Source organism: Misgurnus anguillicaudatus, chromosome 20 (genome assembly GCF_027580225.2).
Source record: "Misgurnus anguillicaudatus chromosome 20, ASM2758022v2, whole genome shotgun sequence".
Taxonomy (NCBI): Eukaryota; Metazoa; Chordata; class Actinopteri; order Cypriniformes; family Cobitidae; genus Misgurnus; species Misgurnus anguillicaudatus.
This window is the reverse complement of record NC_073356.2, coordinates 34,723,546-34,740,595: the sequence shown is the minus strand read 5'-3', so window position 1 is coordinate 34,740,595 and position 17,050 is coordinate 34,723,546. Positions and strand designations below refer to the sequence as shown.

Sequence of the window (17,050 nt, the reverse complement as noted above, 5' to 3'; positions counted from 1 at the left end):
TCTGCTCAGACCCTGATGTGGCAACCCAGTATCACGAAATTGCATATTTATAGTCACGTAAATTTGTGAGGCTTAAGCGTGACACTGACACGGTTGTCCACCTATTTGCATGAACATATAACCCATTTCTGTTTTACGTGTCACTGTCATGTATTTGTTACTCAACTATTTTGTCCTATTTTCTTACCATTGTCACTTCAGCTTAGGGTTAGATTTACATAAAATGACATCCTTACCCAAACCCAACTTTAACCCTAATCCCAGGCGACAATGGTTTAAAAATCATAAAATATAAAAAATAAGTCATGAAAAATAGTATAAACCAATACTTAAGGTGACATCCTAACGCAAACACCAAATCTAACACTAAACCGAAGCATCGATGGTTTGAAAATAGGAAAAAACAGTTGAGTAACCAATATGTGACAGTGACACGTAAACAGAAATGCGTGAAATGTTCACGAAAAAGGCGACGCGAAAAGACTGACAAATTTACGTGACTATATGTACATAATTTCGTGATCCAGGGTTGGACGTGGTGCTAAGCACTTTTCCACGTCAAAAACAGTTTTAAATATGGACTTTGTCATGGATTAACTAGCTTGACCATTAAAAATTCCTTGTTCAACTAGTTTTACCAAAAAGCCATGCTTTCTGGTTTATTTTTACATGGAAAGACCTATTTAAATATTGTCTAAATATACTGCACTCTAAAAATAACAGGTTATTTTTAACCCATAATGGGTAAATATTGGATGTGCTGGGTTAAAAATTACCCCATGCTGGGTTGTTGTGCAATAATAGGGTATAATAACCCAGCAGTTGGGATAAAATAACCCAGCATTGGGTCAATGTTCAACCCAGCATGTGTTCTGTGCAATATTTACCCATTATGGGTCATAAATAACCCAGCCATTTTTAGACTGTGATTTCTTGGATTTACTAATGTAACTAATTTCATTTCACATTATTAATCTCTCATTTTCCATTGATAAAGTTCACATCATGGCTTTTAATGAAGGTCTGAAATAATTTTGAAGGTCTTAAATAAGTTATTTCGAAGTGGCTGTGAGGGTATTGCCACATCATTAAGGCTCTGCGGACCACAATTCAATGCATCCTTATGATGACTTGATGTGTGCTCCCTGGGGTCGACTGTACTTCACTAGATCAAACAAAAAGAAACGTCAGTTCAGCACATGTGGTTAGATGCCAATGTCAGCAGACCATCGATTTATGATTCAACCATAACTATTGTCATTCTGGGATTTTTTTCTATTAGCACACCTTGTTTACTGGGTTTTCTGATGGACACTTTGATACTTTCATATTGATGTTATTTACAACCAGGGTTTCAATTGGGCCGGGGCCGTCCGGTGCGAAGCCCCGGCACATAGGCTGAAGGTCGCGCTCGGCTCTTGCCAGTGTACTCGCTGCGCTGGTGCATGTGCACTGACGCGAAGGGAATAATGTGTTTTCATTCATTATGGGGCATACTTACCAACGCAAATTCAACGATTTGCGCGAGCAGATTACATACAAAGTCAATGCAAAGACGCAACCAGGCGCGTCCTCGCACGGGGCGATGAAAATGACGCGAATTGGGCGCCGCAATTGCCGCGAAAACACGCGCTTTTCCTTTTAAATGCGTCTTCGCGCAAGTTATGCAACTCAAGCGAAAAAACTCAGAACTTCAAGAACGCGCTATTACGCAGGATCATTTGACGAGAAACAGAGAGACAGAGAGAGAGAGAGACAGAGAGAGAGAGAGAGAGAGAGAGAGAGAGAGAGAGAGAGAGAGAGACAGAGAGAGAGAGAGAGAGTGGTAATAATGGTGCCCACGTCGAGAAAACTTCATAGAAGACTAGAAACGTGTAAAGGATTAAAGCATGTGTCACTCATCTAATTACATTATGTTAAGGATAACACTGGATATAACTATTGTATAGTTTAATAAAATAATGTATTTTGATTACACAACTCAAACCTAACTATATGATTGTTTTAGCTGCTGACCAGCATAGGGAATCTCTATGGCTAATTTATTAGACATGTTGATGATACAATACTGTGTGTTGTACCTTTTCTTGTTAATTTAGTCTTTTGGGGTAGCCTATCTTATGCCTAGAATTATTCAAGGAGGTTGATTCTTTTAACTTCCTGTAAAGTTTGATCAGTTGCGCATAATGACATGTGCAACAAATGGATATAGGGTGTCAAACTCATAGATTTGCATCATTTAAAATTCAGATGCTCTTTTTAAAATATTTTGGGTCAACCTCTGGCACAGCTTTAAAGCTGAAAATTATCAAATCCTATCAGAGGTCCAGAATGTCATTGAAACACACCAGTGGCTTTGCTATCATCAGTATTAAACATGTTACCCCTTGAAGTACCCCTCCCCGCAGAGCCCCCCCACATAACAAATCCCAATTTAACCCCTGTTTACAACGTTACAATTTTGGTGAAATTGTTAACCTTGCATACATATAGCATTTTTGCTATAGGCTTCGTTGAGCATTTGTTTTCTGACATCACCATGTGATGAAACATGAATCATCTGTGAAACATCATCTTTTTGTTAAATTTATCATATTACTTTAAATCACACAAAAAACAAGTCCTGATCATGTTTCATAAAAGAAAAATGAAAATAAAACATTATTATTGTTAATTTCTTTGACAAAAACTGCCTATGATTAGACTAGATTACATTTTTTTGGCATTGTGCAGGGTAGATGAAATTTAGGACTACTAAGATTTTTTTGCACTCACAGCTAATCCTCAATACCGTAATGCATTTTACATATTCGATTCTCATTACTTTCTTTTTTTAATTTAGTTTAATTAAATATAAATAAATCAATAAAATGTAAATTTTTATTATTTGCATTTTTAATTGTAATCTTTTATTTTTTTATGTGAAGATATAAATGAAACAGGAATCGGACAGATTCAAACCAATCTCAAAACCTGGTTATTCAAATTTAAACTTGTACTGTATGAACAGGATTAATATGGTACAATTGAGAAATGTTGTTTAGCACACAACCATTGAGAATCACATGACCTCCTTATCATTTAGTATTACTCAGCTCCCTATCCTCCATGACTGATCACCTCACATTCATGTTTATGTCTCCACAGATAAAACAACTTGATGATATTAATACTTTAGCAGGAACATCAGAGAACAACAGCGGAGAAGGAGATGGAGTTTCGATTCGGGTTCAGGATCCTGCTGGTCCTGACCGCACTGACTCTGACACTATTTGGAGGAGGTGTTGAAGGTCAAAGGGCAGGTGAGGTCGACTGAGGTCACATACTAACCTAAATATAATCTGTACTCCAAACCATGCCTGCACAATAAAAATAAAATAGTACACTGTAAAAAATGTTTGCTAACCTAGCTTGCTTACCAAGTTCATTTACCCAAATGTTGGATTTGGCCATGTTTATCCAACCATGAGTTGAAACAACCAAACATTTTATAATTATATAGTAAATATAAATATTGGGTAATTCGTTTCAAATCATCATATATTTTATACTGTTTTAATGTATGCATTTGTACCGAGCCCCTAAGGTGACATATTGGAGTAAAAAAAATCTAAAGTTTAGTTTCATGTGCTCACGTGAAACTTTTGCGTGCTCACGTGAAACCTACATGTGCAACATTATTTTTTAAAGTTAAGTTTCACGTGCGCGATAATTTCACGTGCGCATGCGAAACTATATTTTATTTTTGCTTCATGTCCCCTTAGGGGCTCCGTACATTTGGGCTAATTTAGAATCAACATTTATTTTCCTTTGTTCATCTTCTTGGATATATGAAGAGTTTCGTTGCAAAACGAGATAACCACCGTTTTTTTAATTGTTCAGAAATCTAGTTTTTTGGTTGTGCATTCCAATAAATTTCAATGCAACTGCAGTTGGTTTGTTTTGATTTAAACCTTCATAACTTAAAAAATACAGCTAAGTAGCACCATAAAACAAAATAATAACATGATAACATAATAGTAAACATGTTTTGACAAAAATGTTAAAAAATGGATTTATCTCGTTTTGCAACGAAACTCTTCATATATATATATATATATATATATATATATATATATATATATATATATATATATATATATATATATATATATATATATATATATTACTTAGCTTGTTGCAATGCATTCTGGGGTTTTCCAGCTGTCTTTTGCATGCACAAGGTGTTTGAGGCTCACAGTGTGTCCTTACCATGTATGAACTCTTATTATTCATCTATTCCTAGATAAATACAGTTTTATAAATTAAGAAAGTTGAAATTAATTGCAATTTCAAGTTGATTCAACTTAAAAATGTAAATGCTACAGGTACATTTTACAGTGTAGGTTTATTAAGAACAGAGCGATATGTTTGACAAATTTTTAGTTAACATTTATTTATTTAGCACTTTTATCCAAGTAATTTACAAATAAAAAGCATTTAACATTTTGTCTAAACCAACATGAGCATAGTCTACAAAGCTGTGAAGTGTGAACAAGTAGAAAAAGAGTTTAATATAAACCAAGGTTAACCATGAAGGTCTAATTTAGGCTTTTGACAAATCCTTTGTTGTAATGTGTTTAGACTAACGCGGTGCACATGACAAACCACTAGTTTTGAGCCATGGTAGGATGACAAAACACAAACTTTATAAATCTGTGGCTTAGCACATTTTTATTCCTAAACACGATGGCCGTCCTGTATACACACGGTGTGTAAAATTGTATGTCTTTTGTACCCAGGGTGCAAAAACGTCCACTATGATCTGGTCTTCATTTTGGATACATCCTCTAGTGTGGGCAAAGAAAACTTTGAGAAGATCCGTCAGTGGGTGGCAAAACTGGTGGAATCGTTTGAAGTAGGTGTGGATAAAACACGTGTGGCCGTTGTTCGCTACAGCGACCGGCCCACCGCCGAATTCAACCTGGGCAGGTACAAAAACCTCGAGGAGGTCAAGCGCGCCGCTGGAAACATCCGCTACTTGGGTGGGAACACCAAGACAGGAGACGCCATCAGCTTCACCACCAACAACATCTTCACGGAAAGAGCGGGAGCACGGCCCGCAGCCAAAGGTTTTCAGAAAGTGGCCATCTTACTAACGGATGGCAAGAGTCAAGATTACGTTCTGGAGCCGTCTTTAGCCGCCGCGGCTGCTGGAATCAGAATGTTCGCGGTGGGGATCGGAGAAGCTCTGAGAGAGGAACTGGAGGAGATCGGAGCAGAGCCCAAAAACGCTCATGTGTTCCACGTGACGGACTTCGATGCCATTGATAAGATCAGGGGGAGGTTGAGGAGGAGACTCTGCGAGAATGAGTAACAAAATCATTGACTTTACACTAACCTCACTTTCTTTATTAAAGGGTGCTGATTTTTTTATTTAATGTGTCAATGTATTTTAATATGAACATTTTTGAAGACAAGATCATTTACTGGATGAAACACATTGTGGTCAGCACACTCGTAAAAACTCTAAGTCTAGTTGATCGCATGGTGACAATGATATGATTTAACACGAGGTACAGATGAGCGATTTAAATCTGATCAGGCATTACGCTTTCCTCGCCGTCCCCAAGAGCATGGCTCATGGTTGCTTAGCTACAAAAGACGCCACGAGAGCGCGCATTGGAAGGAAGAAGCGTCTTGACCCGCGTTTAACATACTTTTTTAGACGTGACATGTGAACGGCCACGGGATGATGTAATGTATATTGAGATATCAGAAATGTGTTTAGTGTTATTAAAAATAATAATAATAATATCGCAAAATATATTGATACTGCATTATTGTCCAGCCCTAACAATGGTGTTTGGTTTCATTTATTTATTTATTTTTAAGCAATGGTTAGACGTCTATTAAATATTCAATGACTTGATTTGGTCTTGCTTTACCCTAGATGGGTGGGCTGTGTTTAAAACGTCTTTAAAACACAAAATTGCTTATTGGGATGTTGCAACCTGTCTATGTTGGTATCTGCCTTATACTGCAAAATAATGACTTTCTTGCTTAGTATTTTTGTCTTGTTTTCAGTACAAATATCACAACATATTCTCAAATTAAGATCCTTTTTCTTGAGCAAAATGACCTTAGAAAATAAGTTTAGTTTATAGACAAAAAAATATACAATTTAAGTACACTTAAACTTAAATCAAGCCTAAAAAAATCTGCCAATGGGGTGAGAAAAAAATCTAAAAATAAGTTAACTTTTTTATTAAACACTTAATTTGAGCAAAATTTTCTCATCCCATTGGCAGATAATTTTGCTTGTTTTAAGCATAAATTCCCTTAAATTGTATATTTTTTGTCTAAAAACTAAAGAAAAAGAAAACTATTTTCTTAGGTCATTTTGCTCCTTAAGAAAATACATCTTGATTTAAGAATTTTTAGATATTTCTACTGAAAACAAGACAAAAATGCTAAGAAAGTTTTTTAAGAAAAAATGTTATTAGTATTTTTGTCTTGTTTTTAGTAAAAATATCTAAAAATTCTTAAATTAAGATGCTTTTTCTTGATGAGCAAAACGACCCAAGAAAATACGTCTAGTTTTTAGACCAAAAATATCATTTTGAATTTTTTTCCTTGAAAATCATTTTTTTGCAGTGTAATGGTTGTCTCTAGCAAGTGATGGATGAATTTGTGCCAAATTCCATAGATTAGGGGTGGATGCATTTGCACAGCCCCAACAATTGAAATATTCTGGGGTAATGCATGTTGAAAAAACTGTTTGTCGATCAAGTGAAGTACAAATTGCTTTGACAGTTGTTAGCCAAACAAGTATCAACATTTAATTTGCATTCGACAAGACAGGAGCTGGCCCACAAAAGAAACCTTTCTGGGCCGGACATTTCTGTGGTTTCTTGCTTCCATGAATTTCCGAGTAAGTATTCCGACGTGCAGCAAGTACAAGAGACGGAAACGCTCAGAGCTCGAGTGCTTTTCCAAATCACATCTATTCCGCAGTAAACCTAAAATCGTATGTGGGATAGTCACAGGAGGCCATGACAAACAACAAGCTTGTATTAAAATCTACGAATACAGATTCAAAAATACATAAACCTCAAACAATGAGCCATGTGGCCTAGATCAACTGTGGCGGACGTAGCATTTCGCACTAAAATTAGCCAAAAAACACATGGAGAATTTCTGATTACTTTTCCTTGTATCACTTTTGATCTGTCATTTTAGCTTCTGAAAATGTATTGCATTTACAGACACTCATGATTTTCATTTAAGATGAACACAAATTTTTACACTGCAAAAAATTATTTTCAAGAAAAAAAATTCTTAAATTAAGATGCTTTTTCTTGATGAGCAAAATGACCAAAGAAAATAAGTCTAGTTTTTAGACCAAAAATATCAAATTTAAGTGATTTTGTGCATAAAACAAGCAAAAAAATCTGCCAATGGGGTAAGCAAAAAAAATCTTGAAAATTTTTCTTAAACACTTAAATTCAAGAAAAATCAAGAAAAAATTGCTTACCCCATTGGCAGATTTTTTTTGCTTGTTTTATGCACAAATCACCCACATTTTATATTTTTGGTCCAAAACCAGACCTACTTTCTTAGGTCGCTTTGCTCATCAAGAAAAAGCATTTTGATTTAAGAAATTTTTAGGGCCCGAGCACACCGGGGTGTGAGGACCCTATTGTTCTTCAAGGAGTTATTATTTAGGGCCCGAGCACCGAGGAGCAGGCCAGAATGGCCTGCACCGAAAGGTGCGAAGCCCTATTGTTTTTGCTCAAATTTATTAGGGCCCGAGCACACCGGGGTGCGAGGACCCTATTGTTTTTGCTCGGTTTATTATTAGGGCCCGAGCACCTAGGAGCAGGCCAGAATGGCCTGCACCGTAGGTGCAAAGCCCTATTGTTTTTGCTCAGTTTCTTCTGCTTTTTCTTCTCCGAAATGAATCGCATTTTTGAGGGCCTAAACATGCTCGAAAACTCATGAAACTTTGCACACGCGTCAGAATTGACGAAAATTTACATGTGGTATAGGCGTCAGAAGTAGGTGTGTAGAAATGGCTCGATAGCGCCACCTGCAAAATTTCAAAAGAACAAAACTCCCGCTACGAAAAACGTACAGATAGGAAATTTGGTAGGATCGTCTATCACCCCAAGACCTACAAAAAAGTCCCTTGGAACCAGGCTCTAAAACCCACAGGAAGTCGGCCATTTTTAATTTTCGCTGTGATTTCTGTGCAAATTTTGGCATTTCCAGGCTTCGTACTTTAACGAACTCCTCCTAGAGATTTAATCCAATCATCATCATATTTGGTCAGTATCATCTAAAGGCCTTTGCGATGTTAAATTGCGGAGCTTTTGACTTTTCGTTGGAGGGCGTGTCCGTGGCGGCCTGACAAAGTTCAGCGTTTTCGCCATTAAACAGGATGTTAAACTCCGGCATACAATGTCCAATCTGCCCCACGCTTCACACGTTTGATAAGAGTCTTGACCTGAACACATTTTAATGCCAATATTCAGCTTCACTTATAGCGCCACCTAGAGGTAGCAGGAAATGACATGTTTTACGCCGTGATTTACTGCTCTTAGAGATTTAATCAAATCATCATCATATCTGGTCAGACTGATCTTAAGGCCTTTTCGATGATAAATTGCGAAGATCTTGACTTTTTGTTGAAGGGCGTGTCCGTGGCGGTCTGGCAAAGTGTGATGTTTCGCAATGAAACATGAAGTTGTTGTAATTCCGGCATACATTGTTTGATCTGCCCCCGACTTCACACGTTTGATAAGGGTCCCGGCCTGAACACATAAACATGGCATAATTCCGTAACAGTCATAGCGCCACCTAGAGGCAGCAGGAAATACCATGTTTTACGCTGTGACTTACTGCTCTTAGATATTTAAACATATCAACATCATATTTCACCAGTGTAATCTCAAGACCTTGTGTGATGATAGAAAGCAACGACCTTGACTTTTCATTAAAGGGCGTGTCCGTTGCGGCCTCGCAACGTATCGCTTAATGAAACGCATTTTGACAGGCTAAACAAGCTCAAAAAGTCATAAAACGTTGCACACATGTCAGAAGTGCCGAAAATTTACATGTGGCATAGGCGCCAGAAGTAGGCGTGTAGAAATGGCTCAATAGCGCCACCTGCAAAATTTCAAGAGAACAGCCCCGCCGCTATGAAAAACCTACAGATACGAGATTTGGTAGGGTCATCTATCACCCCAAGACCTACAAAAAAGTATCTTGGAGCGAAGCTCATAACCCCACAGGAAGTCAGCCATTTTGATTTTTCGCTGTGATTTCTGTGCAAATTTTGTCATTTACAGCCTTCATACTTTAACAAACTCCTCCTAGAGATTCTATCAGATCGTCATTATATTTGGTCAATCTTATCTAAAGGCCTTTGCGATGTTAAATTGCGGAGCTTTTGACTTTTCGTTGGAGGGTGTGTCCGTGGCGGCCTGACAAAGTTCAGCGTTTTCGCCATGAAACAGGACGTTGTTATAACTAAGGCATACAATGTCCAATCTGCCCCACACTTCACACGTTTGATAAGAGTCTTTGCCTGAACACATTTCAATGCCAATATTCAGCTTCAGTCATAGCGCCACCTAGAGGTAGCAGGAAATGACATGTTTTACGCTGTGATTTACTGCTCTTAGAGATTTAATCAAATCATCATCATATCTGGTCAGACTGATTTTAAACCCTTTGCGATGATAAATTGGCAAGATCTTGACTTTTCGTTGAAGGGCGTGTCCGTGGCAGCCTGGCAAAGTGTGATGTTTCACCATGAAACAGGAAGCTTTTGTAATTCAGGTATACATTGTTTGATCTGCTCCAGACTTCACACGTTTGATAAGGGTCCCGGCCTGAACACGTCAATATAACAATAATCAGGTACCGTCATAGCGCCACCTGCTGCACACAGGCGGTGTTGCACATACATTTTTCTTTGAATATCCACCTATATTTACCCACTTTATTTCATATCCCCCTGGTTCACTGCTTTACTAATGCCATAGGGTGGCGGTGTACATGCGTGCGAGGGCCCTTCCATCGCTGCTTGCAGCTTTAATTATTATTATTATTATTATTATTATTATTTATTCTTCTTCTTCTCCAAAGTGAATCGCATTTTTGAGGGGCGAAACATGCTCGAAAATTCATGAAATTTTGCACACATGTCAGAAGTGGCGAAAATTTACATGTGGTATAGGCGCCAGAAGTGGGCGTGTAGAAATGGCTCGATAGCGCCACCTGCAAAATTTCAAGAGAACAGCCCCCCCGCTACGAAAAACGTACAGATACGAAATGTGGTAGGATCATCTATCACCCCAAGACCTACAAAAAAGTCTCTTGGAGCAAAGCTCTAAACCCAACAGGAAGTCCGCCATTTTGAATTTTTGCCTTGATTTTTGTGCAAATTTTGTCATTTCCAGGCTTCATACTTTAACGAACTCCTCCTACAGATTTAATCCGATCATCGTCATATTTGGTCAATCTCATCTAAAGGCCTTTGCGATGTTAAATTGCGGAGATCTTGACTTTTCGTCAGAGGGTGTGTCCGTGGTGGCCTGACAAATTTCTGCATTTTCGCCATGAAACAGGAAGTGGCTCTAACTCAGGCATACAATGTCAAATCTGCCCCACGCTTCATACGTTTAATAAGGGTCTTGGCCTGAACACATTTCAATGCCAATATTCAACTTCACTCATAGCGCCACCTAGAGGTAGGAGGAAATACCATGTTTTACGCTGTGATTTACTGCTCTTAGAGATTTAATCAAATCATCATCATATTTGGTCTGACTGATGTTAAGCCTGTTGCGGTGATAAATTGCAAAGATCTTGACTTTTCGTTGAAGGGCGTGTCCGTGGCGGCCTGGCAAAGTGTGATGTTTCACCATGAAACAGGAAGCTGTTGTAATTCAGACATACATACTCCGATCTGCCCCCAACTTCACACGTTTCATAAGGGTCCCGGCCTGAACACATCAACATGGCATAATTCAGTATCAGTCATAGCGCCACCTAGAGGCAGCAGGAAATACCACCTTTTGTGACTTACTGCTCTTAGAGATTTAACCATATCAACATCATATTTCATCAGTCTAATCTCAAGACCTTGTGTGATGATAAATAGCAACGACCTTGACTTTTCGTTAAAGGGCGTGTCCGTTGCGGCCTCGCACAGTATCGCTAAATGAATCACATTTTTGACAGCCTAAACAAGCTCAAAAAGTCATGAAAAGTTGCACACGTGTCAAAGTGGGCGAAAATTTTCTTGTGATATAGGCTTTAGAACTTGCTGTGTTAAAATGGCTCTATAGCGCCACCTACAAAAATTCAATAGAGCAGCCCCCCTGCAAAGCTCTAAACCCCATAGAAAGTCAGCCATTTTGAATTTTCTCTAATTTGAGTGCAAATTTTGCCATTTCTGGACTTCGTAATTTAACGAACTCCTCCTAGAGATTTAATCTGATCGACATCATATTTGGTCGGTGTCATGTAAAGGCCTTTGTGATGCTAAATTGCTGAGCTCTTGACATTTCAATAGAGGGTGTGTCCGTGGCGGCCTGCCAAATCTCTGTGTTTCTCAATGAAAGAGGAAGTTGTTCTAACTCAGGTTTAAAATGTCCAATCTGACCCACGCTTCACAAGTTTGATAAGTGTCCTGTCCTGAACACATCAACATGGCAATATTCAGTAAAAGTTATAGCGCCACCTGCTGGAAGCAGGAAATGACATGTTTTACACTGTAATTTACTGCTCGTAGAAATGTATTATTCAGATCATCATCACATTTGATCAGTCGGAACTTATGGACTTCACAATGATAAATTGTGAAGATCTTGACTTTTCGTTGAAGGACGTGTCCGTGACGGTCTGGCGAAGTTTGATGTTTCACCATGAAAAGCTGTTGTAACTCAGGCATACAATGTCCGACCTGTCACAGACATCATACGTTTGACAAGGGTCCTGGCCTCAACACATCAATGTTACAACAATCAATTACATTCATAGCGCCACCTGCTGCACAAAGAAGGTGTGGCACTTCAAAGTTTCTTTGAATATCCACCTATATTTACCCACTGAAATTTCAATCCCCCTGGTTCATTGCTTTACTAAGACCATAGATTGGTGGTGCACATGCGTGCGAGGGCCCTTCCATCACTGCTTGCAGTTTTAATTAGGGCCCGAGCACCGAGGAGCAGGCCAGAATGGCCTGCACCGAAAGGTGCGAAGCCCTATTGGTTTTGCTCGAATTTATTATTATTTATTAACACTTTTGGGCATTTTGGGTGCCTTAACATACTCGAAAACTCTTGAAATTTGGCACAGACGTCAGAGTCGTCCGTCATTGCGAACGGGCAAAGGCTGGAACACGGGCGTGGCACGGGGGCTCTGTAGCGCCCCCTGTAATGCTAAATAAAACATTGATGCACAGATCGTGCAAAAATGTACGCACATGTACGAGATTTGGTACGCATATAGATCTCATCGACCCGAACAACTTTCGCCCTCTAACATTTAAGCTCCGCCCAACAGGAAGTCAGCTATTTTGGATTGTTTAAAAAATGCATGCGTTGAACTTTTAAATACTCCTCCTAGAGGATGAATGCGATTGACACCAAAAGTGGTGAACATGATGTCGAGACATTGGACTTGCTAAATTGCGAAGGGATTTTTGATATCTCGAACGGTTCCGCCATGGCGAGGCGACGAATTCATGGCGAATTCAGAGAAACAGGAAGTGTCTAATATCTGAGGCAAAAAATATCTTATTGTGATGCCATGCGGGATGTTTGTTCGTCTAAAGATTCCGATCGCATCGATGTGCCTATTGTGACTCCCGGGTATAGCGCCACCACCAGGCGCCAGGAAGTGTGTCAGTCACAAAGGTGATTTTTTTTCACAGTTCCATGCGATGTTCTTTTAAATACTCCTTCTAGGATTTTCATGCGATTGTTACCAAAAGTGGTCAACATGATGCCGAGACATTGTAGATTATAAATTGCGAAGGGATTTTTGATATCTCAAAAGCTGTTCCCATGGCAACCTGTCAAACTTTACTTTCGTTTTTAAGGCATATTTAAACCTTACATCTGCATGCGGTAAACTTTTAAATACTCCTCCTGAGGAAATAATGTGATTGACTCCAGAAGTGGTCAACATAATGGTGAGACATTGTGGATGATAAATTGCGAAGGGATTTTTGATATCTCAAACGCTGTTCCCATGGCAACGCGTCAAACTTTGCTTTCACTTTCCAGCATATTTAAGGCTGACTGTAACATGCTGTGAACCTTTAAATACTCCTCGTATGGGATTCATGCGATTGACACAAGAAGTGGTCAACATGATGCCGAGACATTGTAGATGATAAATTGCGAAGGAATTTTTGACATCTCGAACGCTGTTCCCATGGCAACGCGTCAAACGTTACTTTAATTTCAGGCATGTTTAAGGCTCTTGGCGTGCTTAGTTGAACTTTAAATTTGGCACACACATCAGAGTTTTCGGCTGTTAAGTGTTGACAAAAAGGTCAGACATAGGCGTGTCTCTTAAGTGGCTCACTAGTGCCCCTGTTTGTCTAAAATGTGGGGTTTCTTTTACCTACAGTCCCCAAATGGCTCAGAAACAACATTCAATAGCCCACTGATATTTTACCCACTTGATGCACATGCCCACCGTGCATCGTTTTCTTGGACGCACCGTGTAGCGGTAAAAAAACGTGCGAGGGCCCGCCATTGCTGCTTGCAGCTATATTTATTTATTTATTTTTTTTTTTATTTTTTTTTTTTAACACTTTTGGGCATTTTGGGTGCCTTAACATACTCGAAAACTCTTGAAATTTGGCACAGACGTTAGAGTCGTCCGTCATTGCGAACAGACAAAGGCTGGAACACGGGCGTGGCACGGGGGCTCTGTAGCGCCCCCTGTAATGCAAAAACAAACAGTAGTGCGCAGATCGGGCAAACATGTACGCACATTTACGAAAGTTGGTACACATATAGATCTCATCGACCCGAACAACTTTCGCCCTCTAACATTTTAGCTCCGCCCAACAGGAAGTCCGCCATTTTGGATTGTTTAAAAAATGCATGCGGTGAACTTTTAAATACTCCTCGTAGAGGATGAATGCGATTGACACCAAAAGTGGTGAACATGATGTCGAGACATTGGACTTGCTAAATTGCGAAGGGATTTTTGATATCTCGAACGGTTCTGCCATGGCGAGGCGACAAAGTTGTGGCGAAATCAGAGAAACAGGAAGTGTCTAATATCTGAGGCAAAAAATATCTTATTGTGATGCCATGCGGGAAGTTTGTTCGTCTAAAGATTCCGATCGCATCGATGTGCCTATTGTGACTCCTGGGTATAGCGCCACCACCAGGCGCCAGGAAGTGTGTCAGTCACAAAGGTGATTTTTTTTCACAGTTCCATGCGATGTTCTTTTAAATACTCCTTCTAGGATTTTCATGCGATTGTTACCAAAAGTGGTCAACATGATGCCGAGACATTGTAGATGATAAATTGCGAAGGGATTTTTGATATCTCAAACGCTGTTCCCATGGCAACCTGTCAAACTTTACTTTCGTTTTTAAGGCATATTTAAACCTTACATCTGCATGCGGTAAACTTTTAAATACTCCTCCTGAGGAAATAATGTGATTGACTCCAGAAGTGGTCAACATAATGGTGAGACATTGTAGATGATAAATTGCGAAGGGATTTTTGATATCTCAAACGCTGTTCCCATGGCAACGCGTCAAACGTTACTTTAATTTCAGGCATGTTTAAGGCTCTTGGCGTGCTTAGTTGAACTTTATATTTGGCACACACATCAGAGTTGTCAGCTGTTAAGTGTTGACAAAAACGTCAGATAAAGGCGTGTTTATTTCGTGGCTCACTAGCGCCATGTTTGTCTAAAATGTGGGGTTTCTTTTACCTACAGTACCTAAATGGATCAGCAGCAACATGAAATAGTCCACTGATATTTACCCACTTGATGCACATGCCCACCGTGCATCGTTTTCTCGAAGGCACCGTGTAGCGGTAAATTAACGTGCGAGGGCCCGCCATTGCTGCTTGCAGCTATATTATTATTAGGGCCCGAGCACCGAGGAGCAGGCCAGAATGGCCTGCACCGTAGGTGCGAAGCCCTATTGTTTTTGCTCGGATTATTATTTTTATTATTTTTTTTTTTTTTTTTTTTTTTTTACGTTTCGGGGCAATTTGGGGGCCTTAACATACTCGAAAACTCTTGAAATTTTGCACAGACGTCAGAGTCGTTGGCCATCAGGTTTGGGCAAAGGCTGGACCACGGGCGTGGCAAGGGAGCTCTGTAGCGCCCCCTGTAATGCAAAAACAAACATTGGGGCACAGATCGGGCAAAAATGTACGCACATGTACGAGAGTTGGTACGCATATAGATCTCATCGACCCGAACAACTTTCGCACTCTAACATTTAAGCTCCGCCCAACAGGAAGTCGGCTATTTTGGATTGTTTCAAAAATGCATGTGGTGAACTTTTAAATACTCCTCCTAGAGGATTCATGGGATTGACACCAAACGTGGTGATAATGATGTCGAGACATTGTACTTGCTAAATTGCGAAGGGATTTTTGATATCTCGAACGGTGCCGCCGTGGCGAGTCAACAAAGTTGTGGCAAAATCAGAGAAACAGGAAGTGTCTAATATCTAAGGTTCTTATTGTGATGCCAAGCGGGGTGTTTGTTCGCCTGAAGATTCCGATCGCATCGATGTGCTTATTGTGAGTCTCGGGTATAGCGCCACCACCAGGCGCCAGGAAGTGTGTCAGTCACAAAGGTGGATTTTTTTTACTGTTCCATCCGATGTTCTTTTAAATACTCCTTCTAGGATATTCATGCGATTGACACCAAAAGTGGTCAACATGATGCTAAGACATTGTAGATGATAAATTGCGAAGGGATTTTTGATATCTCAAACGCTGTTCCCATGGCAACGCGTCAAACTTTTTACTTTCATTTTAAAGGCTTATTTAAGCCTGACAGTTGCATGCAATGTTCTTTTAAATACTCCTTCTAGGGAAATAATGCAATTGACACCAAAAGTGGTCAACATGATGCCGAGGCATAGTAGATGCTAAATTGCGAAGGGATTTTTGATATCTCGAACGCTGTTCCCATGGCAACGCCCCAAACTTGACTTTTATTTCAGGCATATTTAGGGCTCTTGGTGTGCTTAGATTAACCTAAAAGTCGGCACACACATCAGAGTTGTCGGCTGTTAAGTGTGCACAAACAGGTCAGACATAGGCGTGTCTCTTAAGTGGCTCACTAGCGCCCCCGTTTGTCTAAAATATGGGGTTTCTTTTACCTACAGTCCCCAAATGGCTCAGTAGCAACATTAAATAGCCCACTGATATTTACCCACTTGATGCCCTTGCCCACCGTGCATCGTTTTCTCGGACGCACCGTGTAGCGGTAAAAAAACGTGCGAGGGCCCGCCATTGCTGCTTGCAGCTATATTTTTTATTATTTTTTTTTTTTTTTTTTTTTTTTTTTTCAACACTTTTGGGAATTTTGAGTGCCTTAACATACTCGAAAACTCTTGAAATTTGGCACAGACGTCAGAGTCGTCCGTCATCGCAGAAAAGCAAAGGCTGGAACACGGGCGTGGCAGGGGGGCTCTGTAGCGCCCCCTGTAATGAAAAAAAAAACATTGGTGCACAGATCGGACAAACATGTACGCACATGTACGAAAGTTGGTACGCATATAGATCTCATCGACCCGAACAACTTTCGTACTCTAACATATTAGCTCCGCCCAACAGGAAGTCGGCCATTTTGGATTGTTTAAAAAATGCATGCAGTGAACTTTTAAATACTCCTCCTAGGGGATTTATGCAAATGACACCAATTGTGGTGATCATGATGTCAAGACATTGGACTTGCTAAATTGCGAAGGGATTTTTGATATCTCGAACGGTGTTGCAATGGCGAAGCGGCAAAGTCATGGCGAAATCAGAGAAACAGAAAGTGTCTAATATC

At 39.7% G+C, this 17,050-nt stretch overlaps 1 protein-coding gene and 1 long non-coding RNA gene across 4 annotated transcripts in view; one reads left to right on the top strand and one right to left on the bottom strand.

The window, feature by feature from the left end:
• The window catches only part of col22a1 (collagen, type XXII, alpha 1), a 114,955-nt gene that overhangs the window by 6,628 nt on the left and 91,277 nt on the right, over positions 1-17,050 (top strand). Inside the window, exons 2-3 of the mRNA XM_073858590.1 lie at positions 3,148-3,302; positions 4,782-5,348. Of these exons, the coding sequence (XP_073714691.1) occupies positions 3,212-3,302; positions 4,782-5,348 (658 nt within the window). The 5' untranslated portion in view covers positions 3,148-3,211. The remainder of the gene's footprint in view (positions 1-3,147; positions 3,303-4,781; positions 5,349-17,050) is intronic.
• Positions 1-17,050, bottom strand: part of LOC129454981 (uncharacterized) — a 75,320-nt gene that overhangs the window by 43,327 nt on the left and 14,943 nt on the right. Inside the window, exon 3 of one of the 3 annotated variants that reach the window (XR_012359834.1) lies at positions 5,206-5,340. The exons of the other annotated variants lie outside the window; for them this stretch is intronic. This is a non-coding gene — a long non-coding RNA (uncharacterized lncRNA). Of the gene's footprint in view, positions 1-5,205; positions 5,341-17,050 lie in introns of those variants that run through there. 3 annotated transcript variants of the gene reach the window in all.